The 26,173-nt window shown below is 41.3% G+C and overlaps 1 protein-coding gene across 1 annotated transcript in view; it reads left to right on the top strand.

The window, feature by feature from the left end:
* The window catches only part of LOC117266318 (eukaryotic translation initiation factor 3 subunit H), a 77,786-nt gene that overhangs the window by 9,512 nt on the left and 42,101 nt on the right, over positions 1-26,173 (top strand). The window contains exon 2 of the mRNA XM_033641453.2: positions 1,035-1,191. Coding sequence (XP_033497344.1) covers positions 1,035-1,191 — 157 coding nt within the window. The remainder of the gene's footprint in view (positions 1-1,034; positions 1,192-26,173) is intronic.

Genomic DNA, 26,173 nt, shown 5'->3' with positions numbered 1-26,173 from the left:
AAATAAAAAAAACGCGTAATCTACAGAACACAACACTGATGACAGGTTGTTACCCATGAATCCTTGTCTAATCATGTTAGCCAGCTAATGCTACATCACTGTGTGGTACCTGTCCGTACCAGGGGGGTGAACTAAATAGCTTACAATGAAGTCCTATTGAAACACATTGGCCAGTTAGCTGTATTATTATGTGAAGTGTATGAACATTCCTGTGAGCCACAGTGGATCATTTTGTGATAAATATATGAATCTGACAATAATTATTATATTAATAGCTTAGTATTGTATGCGCCATAAAAGGGTATGTTTATGCATGGCTGACATGTTATTGTAGGATCACTTAATATGTAACTCAGTTTTATACAGTCTATGAAAACGTTGAAGACCCCTGGTGTAGATAAAAGTAAAATTAACAATGAAATTGTTTGTGGTTTCCCTACATAATATAGTTGCATAACACAGCATATAAAGTTTTTTAAGCAAGTCCTAAATTAACATCATTATCTATAATACATTTCATTACATATACTACAGTTTAAATGCACACTTGAAGATAAGCCATATTACTTTTGCCCATGTTTTATCCCCATTGGTATTAGTTTAATGGTTTAATGTATATGTACTGTTGTAAAACATAATGTGGGAAAGAACAGAGAAGGGAATACCACAAATCTGCAGCAGCAGGGATGAAAAAACCCAAGCGGCTTGTAAAAAAAAAAAAAAAAAAAATACCCCAACCAAACTAACCCCAACACAAACTAATGAGCACAAATCAACATGACGAGCAGAGATGCAATTGAATTGGATAACATAAATCAAAGGATGATAAAATACAATAACAAGTAATGCTGTAACAGCCACAGAATGCACAAACAATGGGCACAATAAATAAATTAGCCCCGGTTTCAGAAAATGAAATCATTTTCCCGAAACTGTTATTGAAAGGCTCGTTAAGCCTCCTTTCCTCCCTCTCTACCTCGATTCTGTTGCGGCAGTTTGATACTTCAGTGATGGGGCTGCTTCTGTTTTCACAGGTGGTGCTGAAGATTATCAAGCACTACCAGGAAGAGGGCCAGGGCAGCGAGGTGGTTCAGGGCGTCCTGCTGGGCCTGGTAGTTGACGACCGGCTGGAGATCACCAACTGCTTCCCCTTCCCCCAACACACCGAGGATGATGCAGACTTTGATGAAGGTAAACGAGAGCAGTGTTCCCTTTCTGTTTATTCTATTGATCCTCTCCTGCAGCTGTGAAAATGAACACACCTACGCACACACAATTACATCAGAGCACAGTCCAAAATGAATACCTGTTAAGCACCAAATGCTGGTAAAACTTGTCTTGAGTGGATGAAGTGATGAGGTTTAGTGTTATGACGGCTGGTACATTTAAGAGATAATATCTGAATGCTAAAATAACATTGAGGATTATGAAACCAATAAGGTTACTAAATTAAATTTCCAACTGAATGCCATGGTGAATTGCAAATTTGAATGAGCGTGTTTTTAATTAGCACTGAGTACCTAAGTTGACATGGCAACCAAATGGCACTGGAAATACTGCTTTGGAATATTTACCTGAATTTTTTTTTATTTTGGTTTGGGAAAATGTGTGATTAGTTAATAGCTTTTCATTTGAACATTTCCTTGACGAGAGAGCTGAAAAGTTAATTTCCGACAACGCGCCGACTAATTAATTAATGTACAAATAAAAGCAACTGGTCCTTGAATCTTACCGGAACCAGTCCTTTGAAATGCAGCAAAACTGTGGCTCAGGTCAAAGATCACCTCCAACCCACGAACCAGAAGTTTGCTTTTTTGTCAGTTCCCACTGTGTGTATTTGAGAGATAAAGCACCATTCTTAGCCCATTAAATTGGCTCACACCTCAAAGAAATAGACTATTGAGGCTAGGAGCCAAGGTGCAATCATATCAACAAGTCTCTGAATGTCTGTGTATGTGTAAGATGTCCTCAGGCAAGGCGTTGAGGACAATGCTGACTTTTAACTAAGCTAACTAGGTGCTGGGTGTCCTACACTGTCAGTGCCAGGGTGGATGTTTGAGGGCAGTGGTGCAGGAATGGAATGGCTTCAGTTTCTGGGTTACAGGAGGGTGGCGCGAACGTGCGCAGGATTTGATTTAGTCTTTATCACCACAGGTACGCTTTCCCTTTCCCTTTCCCCTCTCGCCTCCCGTCAGCTTTCATATCAAAGGATGCCATGTCCTCTGACCTTAGCCCCTCCCCTATCATGCCTTGTTGCTACCCGCTCCTTGTTAGCGTAACAAAATCTGCAACAAGCCAGACTGAAGGATGGGAAGGTGAGCAGATGCGGGAAACACAGGAAAGTGAGAAAATCCTGCTCTAACAGGCCTCTGCTGCTAACGAGCAACTGTCAGAAAATTCTGCAAGATACACAAGTGCCAATGGTGTCTAAAGGTCGTTAGTGTCAGGAACAGCTCACTCTGTGTGTGTTTGTGAATGTGTGTGTGTGTTTTTGCTGGTGAGTGTCATGGCATGTTGTGTTGCTGACTTTTGATGCACTGGATTTTTCATCTGTCACTCCCTTTAAGCTAACAAGGGCTTCAGTGAGTAGTGCCTTGCCATAAACCCTTGGAAAATTTACAGAACTACAACAGAATTCTTCTCAACCAGGCTTTTGATCCAGTTGCCAAAGGCGACAGAGTCTATGTTATCTGTCACTACACGGGACCAAGTTCACAATGGAAACACGTTGGGAGTTATTCATGTTGTGTGTGCTGTTTGTCATTGAAATTATTTTGAATTGAGAGCGGTACAGCACGAAGTAGACACCCTTGTGGACTATAGAATGCTCCCGTCTCTGCTTACAAAGCCATTTTGCAGGAAGGAGTTCATGCACACTCACGATTTTATCTAGTAAATAACCGCTATAGAAAGAGAAATACTTGGAGAAGCAGAATTATCACACACAAACATGGAAGTGGATTTTATGTCTGTACATTTGGTCATTTTGTACTTCAGCCTAAATTGTCAACCCACGCACACAGCTGACCAACCAGACCACTCTTTCTCTCTGTCTGTCTCTCTCTCTCTTTCTTCACCCTGTTGCAGCTCATTGCCAGTTTTTCTTCTGTGCTGATGTTGGGGCAGAAGACAGAACAACAGTAATTTTCTTGAAGTGTGAATTTGGACTCTGAAACAATCATGTCAGTGAATGTACTCTTGGGACATTGATATTCTACTAAAGAACCAGAACTGAACTGTTATAAATGAGAGGAGGCAACAAGCGTGAAACTATCCTATATTCAGACTTTGAGATGCATATTAACATAAATTGGTGGATAGATTCAATTTTTTATTTGCTAAAAACCACATGCCTCTAAAATAATGCTTATTGGCATTATAGGTCAGCTGATAGTGGATTTTTAAAGGCCGATATAATAATGATAAGTTGGAGCAGGAAAAAGCCGATAGCTGAGAAATAGACTGCCATCATACGCAAATAGAAACTTGACCCTTTTGGAAATGAACAATACTGGATAACTGTTGAACTGATCATTGAAGTCAAAGCAAAATAGCCACGCCTAACTAAAAAAAATGAAGAATGTCAGACTCAAGGTAATTAATAAGTAAATATTGAACTGAACATAAAACTAACAGTCAGAAACTTTTTAGCTAGTTTCCTTTAAATTCAATCTGAGATTCTCAGGTCCACGATGACATTACTGTTACTTTGTGTATGGAGCCTCCATACAAAACAGTGGTCAGAGATGGGCAATATTTCTTAGTTGTATTTGAAATACGCATTTTAGTCACTTCTGAGTGTTTTGTAACTGGTGTTTGACCAGCTTGCAACAACATACTTTAGAGTGGAGTAATTTTGTGTTTTCAGAATTCTTAAGACACTTCTTCCATGATTCATAAAACATCATACAAAACTACGTCAAAACCTAGCATATGGCTTGACCTTGGCTTAAACGCTAGAGGACTTTTAATATAAAAATAGGGCTTTTATTTTGTAACAGATTCAGGAATCTGTGACATTCAGCTAACCAATGGTTTCACTTCATAACTGAGTCAGTCACTGATAGTCATTCAGTCATGGGCCACTGTTGGGGTACAGCCATAGACTGTAAAAATAATGGACATGGCTACGGTGATGTCATACATTGGTATGTGAACTCGTTTTGAAGCTGGTATTTTGGCTGTCGCCGTCTTGTTTTTTGGAACCAGAAGTGACCATATTTGGGAGATAGGCTGGAGCTAGGGAGGAGCGAGGGGTGTCTCTGCCTGAGAAGTGGACAGCCTGTCTCTCAAGCAGCCCACCCTTGATTATGTGTAACTTAAAGCCTTCATCAAATGTAAACGGGTGAGTTAGATACTGTACTGTACTGTTGTCATGAACAGGGAAATTAGCTATAGATACCAATACTGTTTTTTCCCACCAGGCTGTAAACATGTTTATATCTGCTGTAAAGGTGGGCATTTTAACACTAGGGATTATGGGGATTGACTAGCTTCTGGAGCCAGCCTCAAGTGGCCGTTAAGAGAACTGCAGTTTTTGGCACTTCATGTTGGCTTCATGTTTTAGCCACAAAGGTTGCTGCTTGGATCCAGCCAAAAATATACATATAAGTACATCTTAGAATAAAGTCTTTAGTCACAACACACTCGCACAGCACAAGGGACCAGCTTTCTCTGGAGTTGTACGTAGATGTAATCCCCACATGACTGGTAAAGGCTGCGCAGCCACTGGCCAGTATTGGAGCAAAGTCTGGCCAATAACATCTTATTGGTTGACCTCTAATTGCCACATCGACAATGGCAATGTTGGGTAATGCTGGGTAATGGTTTGGACTGTCCCCAAAGAAGATGCAGTTAAAATACTGCAGACAAAGAATACCTGGGTGGGTGTCAGCTGCCTGAATCCAGTATTTTCAACAATGCTAGACTGGTGTGTTTTCTTGCAAGTAAAATAACTTTCAATTATTGCCTCAAACTAGAAAGACTTACAGTCGGGGTGCTAGTGCTGCTGGGTCCACAGCTCCTGGAAGTAAAGTTTCAATCAGCACTTCATTATTCTGCACCACACTTTCTTTCTGGAAGTGGATGGCCTGAAGTAGGTATATGATTGGGAAACTTGGCAGGAGGGGGGAGGGGGTCACACACACACATACACACACACACACATAGCCCCATTTTACACCACACACACTCTTATACACTCTCAAGGCACAGGAGGATATTTGGCCAAAATGTTTTTGACAGTTGTATCAGTTTTTGATGAATGGCTTACACAATGTGGTCTGAATCTGTGTTTTTGTATCAACGTAGTCCTATCTCTGACTATTGTATTGACTTTCTGATACATATCAGATAATCACTACACCGCTAGATAAAGCATGAGATGTGGGTGTAGAAAGACACCGCAAAGCAGCACGCACTCCCTTTACCTCCAATCACGCACCCCAGACACGTTTAGCTTACAAGGTCTGCATGTGTGGATATATCTATCTCTGCACTGTGTTTGTGTGTTTGTCTGAACCAGTGTTGTGTGTGTGTGTGTGTGTGTGTGTGTGTGCGCGCACACCTGAATCATCTTACACTGACTCATTGCCTGCTAGGGGCCCCTCAGATCAGAATTACTCCTCCGATCTATCTCTCAAGGAAAGATGGACAGGATTGGCAGTTACGTGACTGTGGTTTTTTTATGTGTGTGTGTGTGTGTTGGAGAGCGAGCATGTCTGTGTGTCTGCTATGCTGCCTTTTCATCAACAGGTGCCAGTGTGGAGCTGTACTTGCAGGACAGTCAGTGACAGCAAATGTGACCAGTGTGAGTGAGAAAAAGATAGAGAAAGAGAGTAATCGAGCGCGCACAGCAGAATCCGCCTCAGATAAAACCTTGGCTGAACCCCAACCCTTCTATTTCCCATGTCCTTGCATACTTTGTCCTTGTATCATTTACAAAATGTATGGAGAGAGATGTGTAGCACTGCAGGCAGTTATTCTCCAGGCATTTTGTGCACTAGAGGCACGCCAGTAGCATGTTAATAATGTGCTCTGGCCCTCTTCTTTTGTTGTGATATGAGCGATAATACAAAGCAGAGGTATCCTGGCTCAAAGAGATTATTAGGGACAGTGGCATGTGGGAATTTACTTCAGACCTTGCAAGGGAGTAATTGTGACCCTCCCCTCTCCTGACACACACACACACACACACACACACATAAGCACACTCCACTGTGGAGGAGAGGCGTTATGTTTATCAACTGGAAAAGGGATTTGTTACATAAGAGAAGAAACTGTAGTAATGTAACATTTCAACCTTTTTAATGATGCCTAAAGCTACATTAACCAGTAGGTTGATATTAACATTAAATCTGAGGGCGTTGCTAGTATTGCTAACCCTACTGAGAGCACCTGACTCCACAGCTCTCAGCTCATTGTTGCAGTGTGCCGGTCCATATGGTTGAGTTCCTATGGCTCCTACCAACCTCTGCAGTTTGTCAACACATAGTGTACGTTTATTGAAAATGTCACTGCACTTCAAGTTTTGACAGTGTGTGGGCGAGCATTTTTTCTACTTTCATTCTTGCATGCTCCGCCATGCACCTGTCTATTCTCGTACAGGTTTACAAAGATTTGTCTTCAATGTTTTATACTTTCACCAACCGCTATCATAAAAAAACAAATACTGCGGGCAGCTGCTCCCATCTACAAGCTCATGCAAACAGACTGCACGCTGCACAGAGTTTACTGGCCAGTTCCAAATAGCATAGGAATGACGTTATGAAGTAATTTTCATTGGAGGTGGATGAGAACCGCTTAAAGCAACAGTGCATAGGATTCAGTGGCATCTAGTGGTGAGGATTGCAGATTGTAAACAGCTGAAACTTCTCCCATGTGCCAAGCATGAGCTCTCAGTAAAGACTTCTTCTGTATTCATTGTTCAGGAGGTTTATTCCAGGAGCCAATGATCTGCAGAGGTCTCTTTCTCTCCGAAACAAACGGACCAGGTGATTTAAACCGGTTGAAACACTGAATAAAGCAGTTTCACATTATTAATCAGTGTTTCCATGTCACTGTTTGACTCATCGCAGATGGGCCACTCGCCCAGAACCCACTAGAGTGTGCTCACCTTTTTTTCTCAGATAACTCCAGATCCAAATGGAGATTTTTACCAGGAGCGGCATTATCCGTCTTTTTTGACACTCTCATATGTGGAGGGGGTGCTTATTATGGTGGCCAATGGGAAAATGCAAATAGCCCTGTCTAGGGCTAGTGTTAAGTTTTTCCATTCTGGACTACTGTAGAAATGTGTCAGTGCAACATGATGGACTCTGTGGATGAGAACCCACTCCTTAAGCAGATAGAAGTGGCTCATTCTAAGGTAACCAGAACAGTACAGATCTTAATTTCAGGTGATTATACACTAAAGAAAACAAATTTATTAGATTATATTCCATTTCTGCCAATATATCCCCCTAAATACTGCACACTGGACCTTTAAAGAAAGTAATACAAAAATGTCAAATGGTAAGTTATGACAACAAGAAGGTAAATCATGACACCAAAAACTGTTTGTTTATTTTAACAGTTTAATCTACTTCTAATCCCAGTGTTTGAAAGGTGCTCTATATTCATGTCTTTTATTTTGGTTAGATTTGACTCAAAAGTAGTTGAAGACTGAAAAAAAAAACCTCACCAAATTGTTAATGGTAGTTGGTTAAACAACTGATGAGGTGTGGCTCAGTGCAATTTGCAGGCTTATAAAGCATGATTGGGTTGCCTGTTTGACTCGTAAGAAGGGATTATATCAAACTAACCGTTGCTCAGTGCCACTTTTGGTAAGTCCGTTTGATATTCAACCCATGTCACCATAGTATTCAGCAGGAGGAGGAGGTATCCTGGAGGTAGAACAAAATTAGCCTGCTCTTTCTCTCCCTTCACCCTCCACTACTTCCCTCCTTCCTGCTCTCCCTTTTTTTCCCCCTCCATTTTTTTCTGTAACTCACTGCAGGTAAGAAAGCTGCCTCCACCCTTTTCTCTGACCATTTCCCTTCTTCCCTCTCTGCAATCACCGACTCTGCATCCTTCCTTTGGAATTTTTCTTCATCTTTTCTTTTATCCTTCTTTTTTCTGCACCACATTGTCTGCTTCTACCACCTCTATCTCCGTCAGTCCCTGCCACAAACATGGGAGGATTAATAAAGCGACATACTGTTGGAGAGAGAAACGATGCAGGCACCCAACCAATGTCCTGTTGGGCTAATTATAACCCAAAAATGAAGTGTTCATTTTATGAAAATTGTGTATTCAAATTGCCAGGAATGCTTCTTTTAGGGAAGAAAACAGTGCGTTAAGATTTAGGCAACAATTTGACTTTTGGGCAGTGCTTATGTTGTTTGTGTATGTGATTAGAGGCTAAAATACATTTAAGACCAACTTGCATGCACATAATGGATGTAATGTATTAAGATATTGACATTATATAACATGAGTACCCATTAGATAATACATGTATGTTGTTTCAACTGCACAGCACTTCCTTCTGGCTATCCTGCTGCCCCATGCCAAGCTGCTCACTCTCTGTCCAACACAGGTGGTAGGGGCTGCCAGGCCCCCTGTCTGGGCTCGCGTCATGCTTCACATTGGCTCAGAAGATGTGAACAGTTGTCGCACTGGTGAGACAAACAAGTTTTCAGGGAGTTTGTTTTGCGATGTGTCCCGATTTCAGTAATTAGATGTGTTTTTGCGGGTAGCCCCCTCAGACAACACATGATGATCTTTTCTTGGCCAAGGAGCATTTCATTTGGACATTTGACATGACAACATATAACAAGGCTGTAGCTACTTCAGTCCTAACAAGACACATAATTAGAAAGAGCATGGCAAGTTACTCTTGATGTATAAACAACCTGTAGTCATTAACGAGGTTGATTTTGCTGATTGGCACCCTCTTTTCAGTTTGTTATTTGTTATTTATGTCACTCCTGCTGCCACTGTTTGAATTACTCGGCAAACCAATTAGCCACACAACTTCAGATTGAAGTGAATATGAGTGGGCTGTGAGATAGAGAGAATCTGGCTGCTGAGACGAAAGCTCCAAAGGAGCTAAACGACAAATTCCCAGAGACACTTCTGTTTTCATGGACATTCTTAAAATGGATTTACTATCATAAACACAATTGTGTCTTATTAGAGACTGAATATGTTAATATGTCTGTTTTTTTTATCATTTACACCTTTAGTGATCTCACTAGTGATTTTAGTTTTATTTTTTTCTCATGAGAGGGCACCAGGCTCACAAATGTGTTGAACTTTACACATCCTCTTCAAGAAGCATCTTCAATACCCCAGATCTGTGTGTCTGTTCCTTTGCTCTGGAAACCTCCTAAGACCTTCAAAATAGCCCCGTTTAAACTCCCCACACGCCAACGTTACATCCCCACAGGTGCTTTTCTTATTTTGCCTAATTTGCTTTTCTTATATTGTCTAATTAGACCTCTTCTCGGGACTGTGTGGGTGTGTATAAACTGTGCTTGACTGACATTTCCCAGGCTCTGCAGTTAGTTTTGCTTGCAGCTTGTATGGTGGACCAAATTGCATTCTCACCATTTATTTATTAAAATGATCTCATGTCAGGCCCATCAGAGCTCCACGCATCTTCAACCTGAGCAAAAGTCTAATCAAACCAAATGTTAAGTAAAAGTAAAACACCTGAATGGCCGTGCGGGAAGAAATGTAGTATTGTCTGTCCAGTTGGAGGCAAAGCCTTTGCGTTTCTCTTCAGGGCTCAACAGTATCTTTGAAAGTGGTTGCCAGGCTGGAAACCAGTTACTAGCTTTTGTTGCTGAAGCTAAAAATATGGTTGCCGATTTTTAGTCACCTTATATTTTGAGTAATTAAGATATTATTCAGTTATACATCATCTTATTTGATATATCCTTTTTGTTTTTCCTTTTCAACCTGGCAACCGTTACTGTCGAGCCTTAATCTGTTTTACTAACACTAGAATGAACATAATCTCTACAGGAGAAAATATTAAGATAACATATTCTGCAGGTTTTACTTAAATTACTCTTAATTAGTTTATTTAATGCCTTGGAAAAGTGTTATGAACAAAGGCACGTACAAATCACAGCCTGCACTTCTTGCAACCTGTTAAGTTTTTGTGCTGTTGCTGTAGGGTCATGTTTCACTGTTGCTTGTAGAATGTGGTCAGTCTAAAAATATAGTTATTTAAAAATTGAAGGCCATTCTTCCCCCTCTCCTAACAATAGACATTTTTCAAAGCAGAAATTCTGACTTGTCAAACACCAATGACTCTAATAACATTACCCATAGTTGCATTCTTTTTCTGAGTGTTTCAGGTCTAAGGACCCGCAATTATGCATGTTGGCTCACTGGTATGGTTAACTGGAATCTGAATGGAACAGAGCAGTCGTCAATGTTATTAGTTACACCTGGGATTTTTATGCCGTTACAAGTCAAAATGTGTGTTGTAAGAGAGGTCTGTACCTTTTTATGCCTCAAGCTTCCATATGACACCAAAGCTTTATAAATCCACTGCAGTGTTTTAACGGTTTGCAAAGTGTTTTTTCTTCTCCCCCAAAATGCTTATCTCTCTTGTTTGCCAGCAATACATTTTGTGATTGTGGCCAAAGAGTCCACTTTTTGCTTCATCAGTCTGCACCACTTTGCTCCAAAACCCTTTGCTTGATCCAAGTGGTGTGTTGCATACTGAAAGCAAGGGTGCCTTCTCAGAAATCTCAAAAGATAAGTTATCTTTAAAACAAGATGTACTTTGGTGCAATAAAGAAAGAAAATAGTGTGGCTGTCCCTTTATCTCAGTTAAGCAAGGGGTCGAGCTTAAATGTGTGACAATAGTGAGTGTTAGGAGGGTGAAGCAGCCCCTCCAAGTCATTGACAGACAAAATAACACCTCAAGCGAGGTGACTACTCATTCCTAATAGTTCTCATACTAGTACTTGTGTTGGCTGATTTATTCAATAATGTACTTAGGATTAACTCTGTGAACGGGACATTGGAGCACCACAGAAGCAAATGATGAAATTCTGTGATTAAGCACAAATGGCAATGAAAAGAGGCATTCCTGAATTACTGCATTCTGTGACAGTTTTGTTAGTCCTCAGCCTGCTCTTGAAGGCAATAATAGACATGACCTTTTTATGTTAGGAAACATAAAAGCAGTTCTCTGTGTAGAAAGGTCACTTCATAACTGTTGAGTAAATACAAGTTAAACATTTCATTAATAGTTGCGACAAGCAGCAGCTCAATAGCTCACTCTGTCGGTCGGTGGGTCCACAGAAATGTCCCCACCCTTTGGTGGCAACAGTTTTTGCCTTAGGAGGCTGAAAATGAAGGTCAAGTGTGTGTGCCTGTGGCCCATAATAAAAAGGTGCATAACTTTTAAAAGGATGTTCCTTTATACCATGACCAAACTTTATAGAAAGACACAGACAGACATACACACCATGTCCCATTTCAGAACTCATGAAGAACTCTGGTTGTTGAAGGGAGGCCTAAATGGACTACTGACAGATGTTTGTGAGGTTGTGTGTGTATGTAAATGCATAAATGAGGGGATGCATGTGGCCAATTCAAGCTTGTTTAATTCTTTTCTAAGATGAGTTTATAGGTTTTTAGTGTTTAGCAGACACAGGATATTGCCATTACCTTGGCTATGCTAGTTGTCTACATTTGCAAGCTGGCTATGTTACTATTATCTAAAGCCCTTAATTAGCCCATTAAATAGGAATTGTTCAAATTTGCAGGAAAGCCCAATCAGTCTTCTTTCAGCATTGGCAGTATAAAAACAAAATCAGGGAGTGCAGCGAAATACTGCCTGCCTAATTTTGTTTATACAGAATGCGCCTTTTTCGGGGCAGTGGGGGGCGTGAGCAAGTAACAAAACGTGTAGCTCAGCGTGTGACGTAAACAGCCTTGCTCCAAGGGAAGCCGCGGCTGGTCAGGCCTTCGGCGATTCTCTCATAAGTTGGCCCGTCCTTCACCGTTCCCGGCATTTGACGGTTAACGGCCTCTTTGTTTGCGAGGGCAAGGAGGGCGCGCAATTCCTTGTCTCCCCAGTTGCTCATCTTTACAGTGTCTTTCAAGTTTGCCTTTCCCTCTTGCTACTAGCTACTCATTCCTGCTATCAGCTGTTTCCTGTTTGTCCACCGCCAGTGCGTTGCACATGCGGTGTCATCAACAGCTCCTCCCACAAGTCATCAACAGCCCCTCCCGTGGCGGAAGGCCACCTCGTTCTTTTTAAACAAAAAAGGTTCAGTCAATATGACTACCCTACGCGGCGGAAAATTGGGCACCTCGGATAACTCGTCAGTCTAGCTCTGTGTGTCTAAACGCTTGCAGCTTGCCTGCAAAATGGCCCAACATTCGCCGAAAATCTGACAGTGTAAAAGGGGCTTAAGCTACTGTCAATGTCTATCTTAATAAAGTGAATAAACTTAAACTTAAACTAAACTTAAACTTGCTCTTCTCCCATCCCACCATTTTCCCAGACATTTCAAAAGATCTCTGCTGAATGTTTTCCTTGTAAAAAATACTAAAGTATGATAAGATTTAGGATTAGACCAGTAATTAGCATTCGTTTTAGGCGGCTAACTTAACTAGTTAGCTTGCAAACATTAGCTGGGCTAATTAACTGAACCTGGCTGTTATGCTCTCTGCAAAAAGGAAGGATAACACACTACCTGTGTCGAGCAAGCAGTCTTCAATAAATGTCCGCCTCAAATATTTGTCAAGTTAATTAAACACAGCTTCCCTTTAGTGATTTTGCTAAGTGTCCATGTCGTAGTAGCGATAGTGCCCTGATGAAAGCACAGAGCTCTTGGTGGGAACACATATTTAGTGTTGTGGAAATCTTCACCTGTGCTTTGACTGTGGCTGGCAGGAAAGCTGCAGCATCTGCTCCAGATTCTTTTGGCTCTTCATCCATCATTGTCCATCCAATGGTCCTTGACACCTTCTCTGAATATTCTCCTTCCCTTGAGATTTTAGATGATTGCAGTCCCCTTGCCTTTCCTTTATCCTCTCTTTCCTTCATTTTCTCATGGCCCCTTTGGTCTGCAGCAGATGTTTTCATTATTTATAAGCTAGCTACCTTGCTCTTTGTGATATCAAAGAAATCAAATTTGGAATGGATTCAAAGACAGTCTGAACTATACTTGGCCAAGAGTTGACTTGTATCCGTTCTATAGCACAGTTTTGTTGCACTGATAACCCAAAGGTGCTCATAAATATTATGATGGGAACCACCATATTGACTGTTAGCATTGTTTGTTTCAAGTTTGTTAGAAGTGCGTTTGCTTTTGATCATTTGCTACCACTGAATAAAGACATTTTTTAGAAGTAGAGCACCAACACCATAAGGCTTGATTAATGCACACCTGTGGAGGAGTTTGTTTTGTTTTTTGTTTTAACCCCGGAGCAACTAAACTGAATATTCCTCCCTATAATGACAGTGAAGTGATCACAAAAAATCCAAACGAATCATGTTCTTGAAGTACAATTAAGGTGTGCCACAGTTCTTAAAGACTTAGATTGTACATAAGAGAAACAGTGCAGGTTAAAACTCAAAATTCTCATATGTAGATGTATTTTTTAAAACTAGTTTGCTTGAATGTTTTGCTAAAAAAATATGATGACAGTAGTTGGCTACGGAGAGAACACGCTGAAAAGAAAAGTGTCCACTGGAGGGTATGTTTTTAAAAAACAAATTTAAAAAAAAAATCTTAATCTTCTTAAACCAAGGCAAAGCAATGGAAGTGAAAACACAAACAGAACTAATTAAGGCCATTTACATCAGCATTTTCCTCCACCAGGGTCTGCAAGGTTAGTCCTTGGTTTTTGGAACTTTAATTGTAGTCTGTGGCAGAAATTTTCACGGTGGGTTAATTGAAGTCAGGGGGATTTAAAACGCCTCTGCCATGATCTCTTTGCTCCTCGCTGTAAATACACTATTCAGTATGCAGTGAGGCATGCGTGTGCGAGTGTGTGTGTGTGTGTGTGTGTGTGTGTGTGTGTGTGTTTTGTAAAAAGTTGGCCCTCTCTTGTTCTGATAAGGTCTTCCTTGGGGTTAGCCCTTCAATAGATCACTCTACCTGCCCCAAATGGGAAATTGATTTCCTCCGTTTTTCCTTGCTCTCCCTCAGTGAGGCTAATTAGAAATCAGTTGGCAGGCCACCTTTAACGGAAATATATAAACATTGAAGAAATCATGTGCACTGTTATGTATTACGATCTTGGGTGGAGGTGGGGTGCTCTCCCAAGCTCTAAAAGATCCTCGCTCATTGTCTTTTGCTCCTTGCCCCCAGTCTCTCACCTTTCCTCTCCCCCCATTCCTGTCTCTCTATCTGGGCTTTCTCTCCCACTGTAGTGTAGATCGGAGACTGGCTGTTAGCAGCGAGCTGGGGCTGTATCTGCTTTTGAATGCTCACCCGGCGTAATAAATCAAGAGTGTGGGTCCCCCGGGTGCCGTCACCATCGCCATCAGTTCCACTGTTTTATTCATCCGCTCCTTTGTCTCATCACGATTCTGCCCCACATTAAATTTTGTGTGTGTCTGTGTGTGGAGGAGGGGGGTCAGAATGCATTACTGCAGACTGCTGCTAATCCAGGTGGGCTGTAGGGAGCTGGGGGAGGGTGAAAGGTAAGGAGGAGTGAATGATGTGACAAGGATGAAAGAATTAAAGAAAATGTCTGAGAGAGAGGGTAGAGGAGCTTCGAGGTGTAGGGATGGGGAGATGGAAAAAAGAGAGAAAGTTATGAGGGAAAATTAGAGCAACCAAGCGAAAGATTGAGAGTTAGGGCAGGGGAAAGGAGAGGAGAAACAGGAAAAGATGGGCAGCAAAAGTAAACAGCTGTGAGAGAGAAGCTGGGGCAAAACAAAAAACAGTCAGCAAAAGATGGAGCAAGGTGTTGAGGAAGAAGAAAACTAGCAATGATGAGTAAATGAGAGCAGCAGTGTAAAAGAGAAGAGGTCTGAAACCATTTTCATGATTTGTGGTGATCAGAATAGAGCAATGGACATATAGTAACGTGCCACTGTGGAAGACCACTAAACACCAACAGGGGACCAGTATAGCAGCAGTTTAATTTCCTCCTCTTAACCTCAATGGTGGCAATTAATTCTGTGTCCTTTGACTTTTTATCAAAACACCAGATATTTTTTAACCCAGTTGCTCATATTTCATACTAATGATTCAACTGTTTCGTGCCTTCTCAAACCTTGGAAGAGCTCCAGCTGACAGTCAGCGAACACTGCCTATGCAGAAAATGAACAGGGCTTCCAGAAGCCTGGATGCCGGAAATATCTCCTCCTACTTTGCTCCTCCGTTGGGCTGTGTTAATCACCAATGGTTCTGGTGTTTACTCATGCGAGTCTGACGCTTGTAGACTTCTTTTTACACAGGTGAGGCCGCATGGGATATGGATGAGACAAATGATGTGGGTGGCGCTGCAATTAATTGCCCCTTGATACTGAAGCCTGTATGGGAGAGGCTAAAGGACCTACTCCTGTGTGCATTGAGTGCTGGCACTGCACCTGTTGTTGCCAGCAGGGAGATGAGGGATAACTGATGGTGTTTAGGGAGAAGAAATGTAGTGTGTAACAAGAATGATTAAAAATCATTCTTTGAAAATACGTTTGGCATCTGTCTCAGTAACATACTGATGTTTTCGAGTTGTTTTGCGAAGGCACTGGCACATTTTAAAATTCTTTTTGCCAGCTTTTATGCATGCCTAATCAGCACTAATTTAGAATTTAAATATTATGGCTGCATTTATGAAATGTAAAATTGGCGTTCTGGCCTTTTTAATTTAGATTAATATGATAGGTTATACAGTTTAAAGGGACTGGAGAAGTATGGTACCCTCCATACTCTACATGCACACTGAACTTCCTACCTCTTTCTAGCATACAAGCTGTTAAACAAGTATTGACAAGGAGATCAAGTAGAACTCCTTTTACAGTCATTCTTTATTTTTTCCCCATTCAAAAAAGATAAACTATTGTGTGCACATGTGAGCAAACAAACACACACCATTTCCCCTTCCACATCATGTCCCCATTGCCGCTCTCAGAACAAAGCCCTGTGACAAGCGATGCTGTCAAATGTGCATATGGTGAACTCGTCAGTGTGTTAGGCACACAAAGCAGCTGCTTCACTATGCTCTCACACTCCCTCCCGTGCATCAGTGCATCACCGAGTGTGTTTGTCTGCCTGTTTGTGGCCGAGCGTGTGTTTGTATGTGCACGCACGTGTAAGGCAGGCAGCTCTCCGCAGGGCTTGCTTAACTAAGATTAATTGCACCTAATCCACTGTGCCAGGTGGAACATGGACCACGGTGGGTGCGCTCACACAAACACACCGGCGCAGTCACAAAAAGGCACACACATCCCATTATAGCCTTGCTGCTGAAAATTAGCCTCGTAGCTCTCCTGACACCCCGGACCAGACCACAACTCGATACCACCATTTACTTCCCGACAACTTGCACATTTATCACTGTTCCCTCCTTCCGACAGATCAACGCGTGGACGGACAAAATGCCATGACAGAAGGACAAGCTATCTGCTTTCTCACATCAGCACCAGCTGACCTTGACAGTACATAGAAAGAAAGTGTTTGCCCTCTTTTCTCTTTAGAGGAGAAGGAAAGAATGTGCTTAAACTTAATTTCTTTGACAGTAGTATCCAAGATGCAGCAAGTCTGTAGAGACACGTGCACTGTTAGGCACATTTTAATGAATAAGTGGAAGTGAGACAAGGTCAGCAGTATGCTAACTGAGCAGGGGATTAAAGTGATGTTAATAATTAACTCCAAAAATTAACAGTAATGATTTTTAATTAATTTTTTATTTGTATATTCATCTGTGTAATAGAGTATCCTTAAATTAAAACCTGCCTATTACCATGCTAGTGAGAAATATTGATTGGCCTCTTAGGTTTTACCTGTCCTGGTTGACAGTGCTATTAAAGTTTGTTTAACACAGCGCCAGAGTGCTGGAAATGATGATTTGAAAATAAATTATTGTTTAGAAACAACGTGGATGTCCTTTTGTGACATTAAACCTTAGCTAAATGTTTGTTTCCTTCAAGCACGCATTTCTTTTTGAACTACTAATATGATATTAAAACAATAATTTTAAAATCATCACTATTCATTGATGTAGAAAATGTTTTTGTCAGGTATTTGTTCCAATTACTGAGACCTACCATATAGGCAAGGTCATGACTCAACACTTTCCTCTTCACATACTGAACCTTGGAGATCAATAGTCATGTCATAGGTCAGCTCTCCCATGTGCCATCTTTCTTACACACACACACACCGGTGTGCTCCACTTAGCAAATTGCATGCACAGATGAAAGCCAGGAAGTCTCCTCTCCTCCCGTCCTTTCACACTTTCTCCTTTCTCCCTCCGTGTCTCACTCCTGCCTTCACCTCTCTTTTACTGTCTCCCATGTATGTCATAATGATGTTGAGTGGTAGGGCTCATTAATCCTATGGCTGTGTTGTCTTTCAGATACTGTATCTACATCACTGCTTCCCAGCCTTTTTTTCCTGAAGTACCCACTCAGCCCTTTCAGATGTACTCAAGTACCCCTTCATCAAGTGCACCCGTCATGTTCCACATATTCATTTAAATTGAATTAAAACTGGGTAATTCAACACAATCCTAAGTGGTATGAATCACAAGTCTCATCATATGGGAATATTATATTGATTCTTTGAACAGTATCATAGGATATTTGCTGCTATCACAAAATCTACCACGATACGATTTTTTGATATGAAACAATATCATTAAATCTACTCCTTATCTTTTTCTTGGCTGCTTCACATTATCTGCCTTGTGCTAGGCTACTGGCACTGTTCAGTGTGCTTGGACGGAAATGGTGACACAGATGTGCCATGAGAATTTCAAAATAAAGGCACATTTTAAAGATATGCATCGATGTTTCCTCTTTGCATCAATATTATTGAATCTTTGATCATTAGATAAATATATCAATCCATATTGATTTATTGTTACACCTAGGTCTGGGTGTCGTTATCGATTCCTTTAAGGTATTAACTGAAATAACCCAGTACTAGTTAATGACAGAACGTCTCCAGTCAAACAGTGCCTGCATTTGATCCTTTTTGCTTTAGGGTTCTGATCCCAGACAATCCGGACTCCCCACTGGATGAGCAAATTTTCCATTGCTTACGTCTCTCCTCTTGTTCAATTCAACAACTGCAAGGTTAGCACGAGGTAGCACAGCAGCAGCACCTAACATCCAACACCAAGCAGCAACAAACTTGATCAAACATTGAAACAGCTCGACTTTGTTGTAAAACCTGCTAATAACCGTGAGGTTACATTGGTGGTAACAGTTAGCCCTGCCACTGTGTGTGTGCAGCTGGCAGACTCCAACAACTGTCCCCTGGAGCAGAGCTCACACGCCTGCAGCTGCAGCTACAACCTGTACAGTCTGTGGTTTGGTGAAGTCGAGTGTGGTTTATTGACAGAGTTTGTAATTCAATTTACCAAGATGCCACCAAAATGTTCAAAAGTATGGCTATATCACAGGCCACTTCATTCACATTATGGGTGTCAGATGAAGTACTTTATTGGTATTGGTATTATTTTAAGGGTATAGAAATTGGTACTGTTATCGTAATTTTTTTTAACAGTCAATGGATCAGGCACAACAAATCCCACTGTAACCATCATATCTTTGTTATTTCACCTTTGACTGAAAAATCCTTCCACCAAACTAAAAAGCGAGCGTTCGTTTTCCTTGTTGTTGATCTACCAAGAGATCGTGGCTCTGTCTGTTATTATGGAAACAGAATGGGATTGGCACCAAACTCTGGCTCGTGTCATGTCCTTTCCTTCTTTTCATTGTCCCCTTGTTGGCAGCTGCGTTAACAGACATTCAAACATGAAATACAAAAGGGCCGTTTGTTAATGTTGTCAAGTCAGAAAAGGTCTTAGCCTGGGTCAAGACCTCTAAATCAGCCTACTCTGTTGAGTTTGAGTTGACTGACTCTCAGTATGGAGTAAATCAAGTTGACAGTTCTGTCTGATATCAGCCAACAAGAGACCTTTTTTTATAGACATAACTTGGAATTCAAATTGCATGAGCTACTCCACAGTTGTTCCATGTACAAGTACCCTTGTTTGGGAATCACTGGTCTGTACTGTAATTGACATTGCCACTGAACATGGGTGGTTCTATTGTCTGGGGTTTAGTTTGATGATGTGAGCATGGTTATTTTTCATCTTCTTTTAATCTGGGCTTCTCATTATTATTATCTGTAGTAAGTGGTGCCTGGAAGCCACCGCTCAGTAAAGCAACAGCGTCTGCATGCATATGCATGTGCATGTGTTCATCTGTGTGTGTCTGTCATGCTGGTAGCTTTTTTTTTTTTTTTTTTTTTTAAAGAGATAGACAGTGAAAGAGAGATTGAGACCAAATAAAAGAAATCAATGCAAGGCTTATGTGGGCAGCGCTTCTTCTTAGCTTGCTTAAAGGCAGTGTCTATAGGCTCAAGGCCTAATTGCTGTATTATATTGTGGCAGTGGCGCATAAGCCTTACGCAAGACACATAGCCTTATGAATGAGACTCACACAGAACCTGGCAACTTGTTGATGGTTTTGTCTTCAGTGGCTGTTGACTGAGGAAACAAGGCTTTCCAGACACCTGTGTGCACCTGTATCACGTTAGTACTTTGTTACACATGGCCAAGGTGGGGCAGGAATTCATGCAGGCAGTATTATGCATTTCGAGTATCAAAATTTTTCTCAGCTATATGTTTTTTTTATACGTCTCACCTCAAGGGTGCTGGGTGCAGTCATGGCTGTGCATTTGATGATGTCAGATCTGAAGTGTCCTTGAGAATAACTAAAGGTCCTTTTTTCCTTTACATTCATCATGGATACCTTGTTTTTACCTTCTAGCTTGATAACATTTCAGTCCACGAGGATAGCACTTTCCCCTCAAAATAATTAATTATATTCACCCCAAAATGCACATGGCATGGATGAAACACTGGCTTTGCATGAGTTGAGGGCTCTACAGTTCACCAGTGGTTTGTAATGTGATGAAAGGATCCAGAGGAGGAGAAAAGTGCATTAATATCGTTCGTCGCTCCTGTTTAGGGACTCCAGAGGAGTTGCAAGGTTAAAGGAGGCTGGGTAAACAGGAAAGCAACAGCGGAACTACAAGGCAGAACAGGCAGCTAGTCTCAAGGCCTTCAAACATGGAGAATCACTTTGTTCTCCAAAATAGACAATAGCAGATGTAGTGTTTTGTTTAGTTGTGTAAGAGGTAAAGTCGAGCCAGGTGTGTTTATAGAATGCTTAACAGGATTGTCGCAGAGGCTTTTAAAGGAAAAACTTTCCAAAATAAATGTGTAAACACAGAGATGGTTAGAACCACCCTCTGTTTTCACCTCACAAAACAGCTCGAAGTTTGTGTCGAGAAGTAAATGAATGTCAGAATAGAGCACGGAGTAAGAGTTGGTTGTCAGCTGTGTTGAATGAATGGGTCAAGAGTGTGGACTCATTCAATTAGGGCTGGTGTGCTGAGTCCTGAGGGTTAGATGAAAAAAATTGAGGAGCTGTGAAACTACACCCCTCTCCGAGCACAGAATAAGGTGTCTTTAAATTGTAATGCGCCCAAGCATTTGTTTTGTTTTTCTCTTGGTTCGGGAGTATTTATGAAATGCCAAGATGAGCATGCTTTGCTGTCACCACTGAGCACCACTGGCAAAATATGAGGAATTAGTCATTTAGAGCAGCCAGCAAAGCTAGCAGTCCTATCAATCACCCAAAATGGCCGATGTTTTGTGTTTTTCAGTGTCGACTTTGAGAGGATATTGATGGGTCGACACAAAGTAAAAATGTGTTTTATATGTGCAGGGTAAGCAAGGTAAGAAAGCAAACCCACCTCTTCGCTTTTACCATGCTGAACACCGCCGCTGCTCTTTAGAGTGCAGTTCAATCGCAGCTGTATATTTCTGTTCTGAAACCAAGCTTTGAAGAGTTCTTTCCCACAGCATTTCTCTTAAACTGTCCTTGATCAGTGGTCTATGTAATACTCATCATTCTACCTTTATTGCAACTAAGAGGGAACATTTTCCACCAAATGTAATTAGGTTATTTTTGATAGAGGTCTGATTGGTCCATCTAACCTCATTTTAAGCTATTCAGAATTTCTATTCACCAAACTGGCGAAGTCGGGGAGGGAAATGGAGGGTAAAGGTAATTTAGCTCACCAAGTTTCACACCTTTGACATCATTTTATTTTATTTATTGTGTATTATTCATCTGCTCGACTTAACACCGGTGGATATAAACTTCGGCCAGTGCTTTTGTGTGTGTGATTGTGTGTGTGTTTATGTGAAACTGCAGCGAGCAAGGCCCCGTCAGCCAGTCAAGGTTGTGATTAGAATGTGTAGTGACACACAGGTGCGTGCATCCTCACATTCAGAGACACACACACACTCACATATCTTGCTGCTCAAGCTGAGATGTTGTGGCCTGCAGCAGCATGCAAGGTCTGATGCAGTTCACCTCTTGTGTCATTGAGTATTAGAGTATGGACTATCTGTCTGGTTCATTGCAGCAACACACACACACGTGTGCACACACAGGTAGCGCCTTGTTGATTATGACTCTTAACATTACTGCCCAGGGTGAGGAGTTTAGCTCCCAGCAGATAAATACCTCTCCCCCACCATATATACACGTACGCACTCACTTTAGATGTACAGCTCGCAGTACATGACATCCTCAGGCTTCACACATCTCACACTTTCTCTTTTCTATATCACTTCACACACATTTAGGAACAAACACGTTCCTGCTCTCCCACATTTTGCACTTTTCCACAGAATCAGGCCCTGTTTCCTCCTCAGTTTTCTCTTCCCATTCTGATCTCACGGTTTCACACATACTCTTTTAAATACACATTCATTTTGTCTCCGTCTTACAACCCCTTTCCTCTCTCTGTCACACACACATACACACACAGACACACAATCAAGCAGCGCTAAGGGAATGGGCAGACTCATTCCCTGTCTGGCCTCGGGACCCAGATTGATTGATAGGAGAGGCAGCAGGGCAGCAGAAATGAGTGAGGAATAGCAAACGGTGGCGCATGCTCCCATCGCCGAGCCTTGATGATATTGTTAAATTGGCTATTCTCTGGCTTATGCTGTCGTTAATATCCAGGGAACGTTAGCGGCTGTCTTAGTAATGTAACCATAGGGAGCAACAATGTTTTTTATTTTTTTGAAGGGAGAATATAGAGGGCTTCTAACCTAGTTTGTCATGGGCCCACATTGTTTTAGAATGGTTTAGACTCAACCTGGACAGGACACAGACAGCATCTAGACACCATAACATGTGTTTGCGGTGGCATTGATGGCATTTATTGTGTGTTTAAAAAGTAAAAATTCTGATTTATTTAAAAGATGAACGGTTGGCTGCCAGATGGGCAAAGTGGTACTGTTTTCAGCAACCAAGTTTGTCACCGCCATCATGAAGATTAGCCATAGTCACTTATCAATATCCACGCACATCTGCTGGGCTGACTGCCGTTATTCATTTATTTATTTATTTATTTTCAAATTCACTGGTATGAACATGTCAAAAAGGGACAGAGCAGCATTCTGAGAGGCCTAAGTTTTTAATAACTTTAAAAAACACTGCATTAATGTAATCCACCTTGTCCTCCCCTCTGTCTGTCACTCGCTCTCTGAAACACACACACACTCACATACAAATGCAGCGCTCAGTCCTTGCATCTCTGTCCTCAGTCCTGACAGTTGTGCTACTATAATGCATAAAGCTTGCACTTATTGGTTCATGCATTGGTGGTTGACTAACCCCCCCCCCAAGCTGCTCGCTGCAGGAGTGAGAGTTCAGTTGTAGTGAGGTATTTGCAAAACCTGTGAAACATAATGAAACACACAGGAAAGGAAAAGTCACCAGCTACCCATCTACCAAGCAGTGCCCATTAGACCTGATCTCTCCATTGCATATATTTTCCTGAATACTGGCCGATACCGATTGCTGGCCGATTGATCGGGGCATCCCTAGTCAAAATTTGTGCACACTTCTCACAGATCTGCCACCCACAGTGGCTGCTAGCATAGTTAAAGAAATGCAAGCGAGAAGGAAAAGAACAGATGCTTATATATAAGCACAGATATTAAGCTGATTTGCTTGTGGTGCTGATCAACATCCATCTCTGTACTAAAAATGTGTACTGGTATTCCATTTTGTTTTTTCCAAGATCATCATCCTGGGGGATATTTGGCAGAACATACACTCTGATCATCAGTGTGCTGCTTTCATTAGGTTGGACATCTGTGAGCTGCCCTGCCAACAACTGGATTCTTCTGTAGTTGGTCAGAGCAGCTCCTTTGAAGCGGAGGCAAACTGCTTCACTTAAGGTCACCTCCAACTCAATGGTAGTTGAAAGAGTGGAAAGCATTATTCATTCATGTACCAGCATTCACATTACGCTAATCAGAACACAGACAGCTGCCCTCACATCTCAGTCCCCTTTGTCTTCATTTTGTCATAAAATACAAATGTTTTTCTTCTCTCCCTTTGTCTTGTATGAATCTTTGATTCTTGAGGTCATGGTTACTTTTACTCTTCAGTGTCTCATTAGCTTATTTTTAACACAAAAGCAGCAAGCCAGTCGATTCATTGATCAACAAAAATGATAAGTAATTCAGAAGAGGAAATGCTCAGTGCTGAAAGTTGAAATAGTAGCGCGGTTGCAGCTTCAAAGTCCAAATATGTAGTTTTTTTCTTTCTAAACTGATTATACTGCTGTAAAAATAATAATTGTCTTATCCACGCCTACCTGTTTTACATAGAGGTCTCCAGAGGCTCTACTACTTCACTATACTGTGTAGAGTACACACATACCCACCTACGTCAGATGGTGACACAGTTTGTTTTTCTGTCGTCTTTCACTGCTGTAGTTCTTGGCTTTTGAACAAACAAGGTAGTGATCCTGTGGTATTTACAAGGCTCTGTGCTCTATATTAGATCTGTGGTGGATGAGCTGGCTGGCCTGCCACTGGCCTGTAGTTTCACTCAGCCTTCTGAATCTCACTTTAGCTATCAGGCTGCATGTCGGTCGATTGTCTGCATGTGTCTTCTATCCATTTCTTTCTGACCTGGGTTCAGCGTGTAGTAGTTTGTTTATAAGTCTTCCTGTCTGCTCGATTCTCTAGTTGAAGCTCAGTGTCATCCAGATGGGTAGAATACAAGTCAATCTACTTACTGAATTAAAAAAAACCTCAGTTATTCGGCTATTTTTGTACATTTTGTGTTGTAGACTTTAATGCAAATTAATTACAGAACTGTACAATGTACGTTTACCCATTTTTTGTAGTCGTTGTAGTCTGTTGTTGTGCTTTCATTTGTCAGCATCAGTTTGCATCAGTGTCAGTTGCACAAAAAGTTTATAACATCAGTGTAAAGCCACTAAATCGTTTACTTTGGATTCATGCTTAGGGTCGTTGTTCAAGTAGAGCACACCTCTTCCTCACAATCACAGTTGAAAAGAAAATTACCCAAATGCAGTTATATATAATGCAGAGGAACCTCAAGCATGAGCCGAGCCATTTGGCTCCGTTATCTATTTCTCTAACAAATTGGAAAACGATTTGTGAAGAGCTTCATGTTGCTGTCCCCGCAGAGTGATCTCTGATTTCAGCCAACAATCTCTATTTCTGTGCGTGGGCTCTCGGTCACTTGTTAGCTCTCGGCTGCTCAGTTGACCCACCGTCTCAGGGAAAACACTGCGCAGTCCCGTGTTCTTTTAAATTCCTTTGAAATCCTACTCCGGCTTTGAAAATCTCAGCACTTGAGAAATTATTTCATAAACTTCCCTCGATGCTTGCCTTTTCGCAGGTCAGTCTTTGAATTTTATACAAACTGTCAGAATATACTTAGACACAACCTCTCATCTTAATTTTTTTAAGGAAAACAGGACTTTGAAGTCTTTCTGAAATCGTTGTAGATAAGCAGGTTAATAGAAAATCAAGGACAGTTAGTGCCAGAATATTGTCAATGATTAACAAAATTAAAGGCCTCTGTTACATGTTCTGAATCACATTTTAGATCATCAGTCATTTATTTGTCACTTGAAATGATATAAAGTACAATTTCATTGAAATGCAATCCTGTCAGCTCCTTTAATTTGCACATTAAAAACAATGACTAATAGTGAATATATATATATATATATATATATATATATATATATGTGTGTGTGTGTGTGTGTAGTGTGTATATATATGTATATATGTGTATATGTATATATACAGTACAGGCCAAAAGTTTGGACACACCTTCTCATTCAATGCGTTTTCTTTATTTTCATGACTATTTACATTGTAGATTCTCACTGAAGGCATCAAAACTATGAATGAACACATGTGGAGTTATGTACTTAACAAAAAAAGGTGAAATAACTGAAAACATGTTTTATATTCTAGTTTCTTCAAAATAGCCACCCTTTGCTCTGATTACTGCTTTGCACACTCTTGGCATTCTCTCCATGAGCTTCAAGAGGTAGTCACCTGAAATGGTTTTCCAACAGTCTTGAAGGAGTTCCCAGAGGTGTTTAGCACTTGTTGGCCCCTTTGCCTTCACTCTGCGGTCCAGCTCACCCCAAACCATCTGGATTGGGTTCAGGTCCGGTGACTGTGGAGGCCAGGTCATCTGCCGCAGCACTCCATCACTCTCCTTCTTGGTCAAATAGCCCTTACACAGCCTGGAGGTGTGTTTGGGGTCATTGTCCTGTTGAAAAATAAATGATCGTCCAACTAAACGCAAACTGGATGGGATGGCATGTCGCTGCAGGATGCTGTGGTAGCCATGCTGGTTCAGTGTGCCTTCAATTTTGAATAAATCCCCAACAGTGTCACCAGCAAAACACCCCCACACCATCACACCTCCTCCTCCATGCTTCACAGCGGGAACCAGGCATGTGGAATCCATCCGTTCACCTTTTCTGCGTCTCACAAAGACACGGCGGTTGGAACCACAGATCTCAAATTTGGACTCATCAGACCAAAGCACAGATTTCCACTGGTCTAATGTCCATTCCTTGTGTTTCTTGGCCCA

Source organism: Epinephelus lanceolatus, chromosome 10 (assembly GCF_041903045.1).
Source record: "Epinephelus lanceolatus isolate andai-2023 chromosome 10, ASM4190304v1, whole genome shotgun sequence".
Classification (NCBI taxonomy): domain Eukaryota; kingdom Metazoa; phylum Chordata; class Actinopteri; order Perciformes; family Serranidae; genus Epinephelus; species Epinephelus lanceolatus.
Note: the sequence above shows the minus strand (reverse complement) of the source record. Positions and strands in the feature narration are given on the sequence as shown.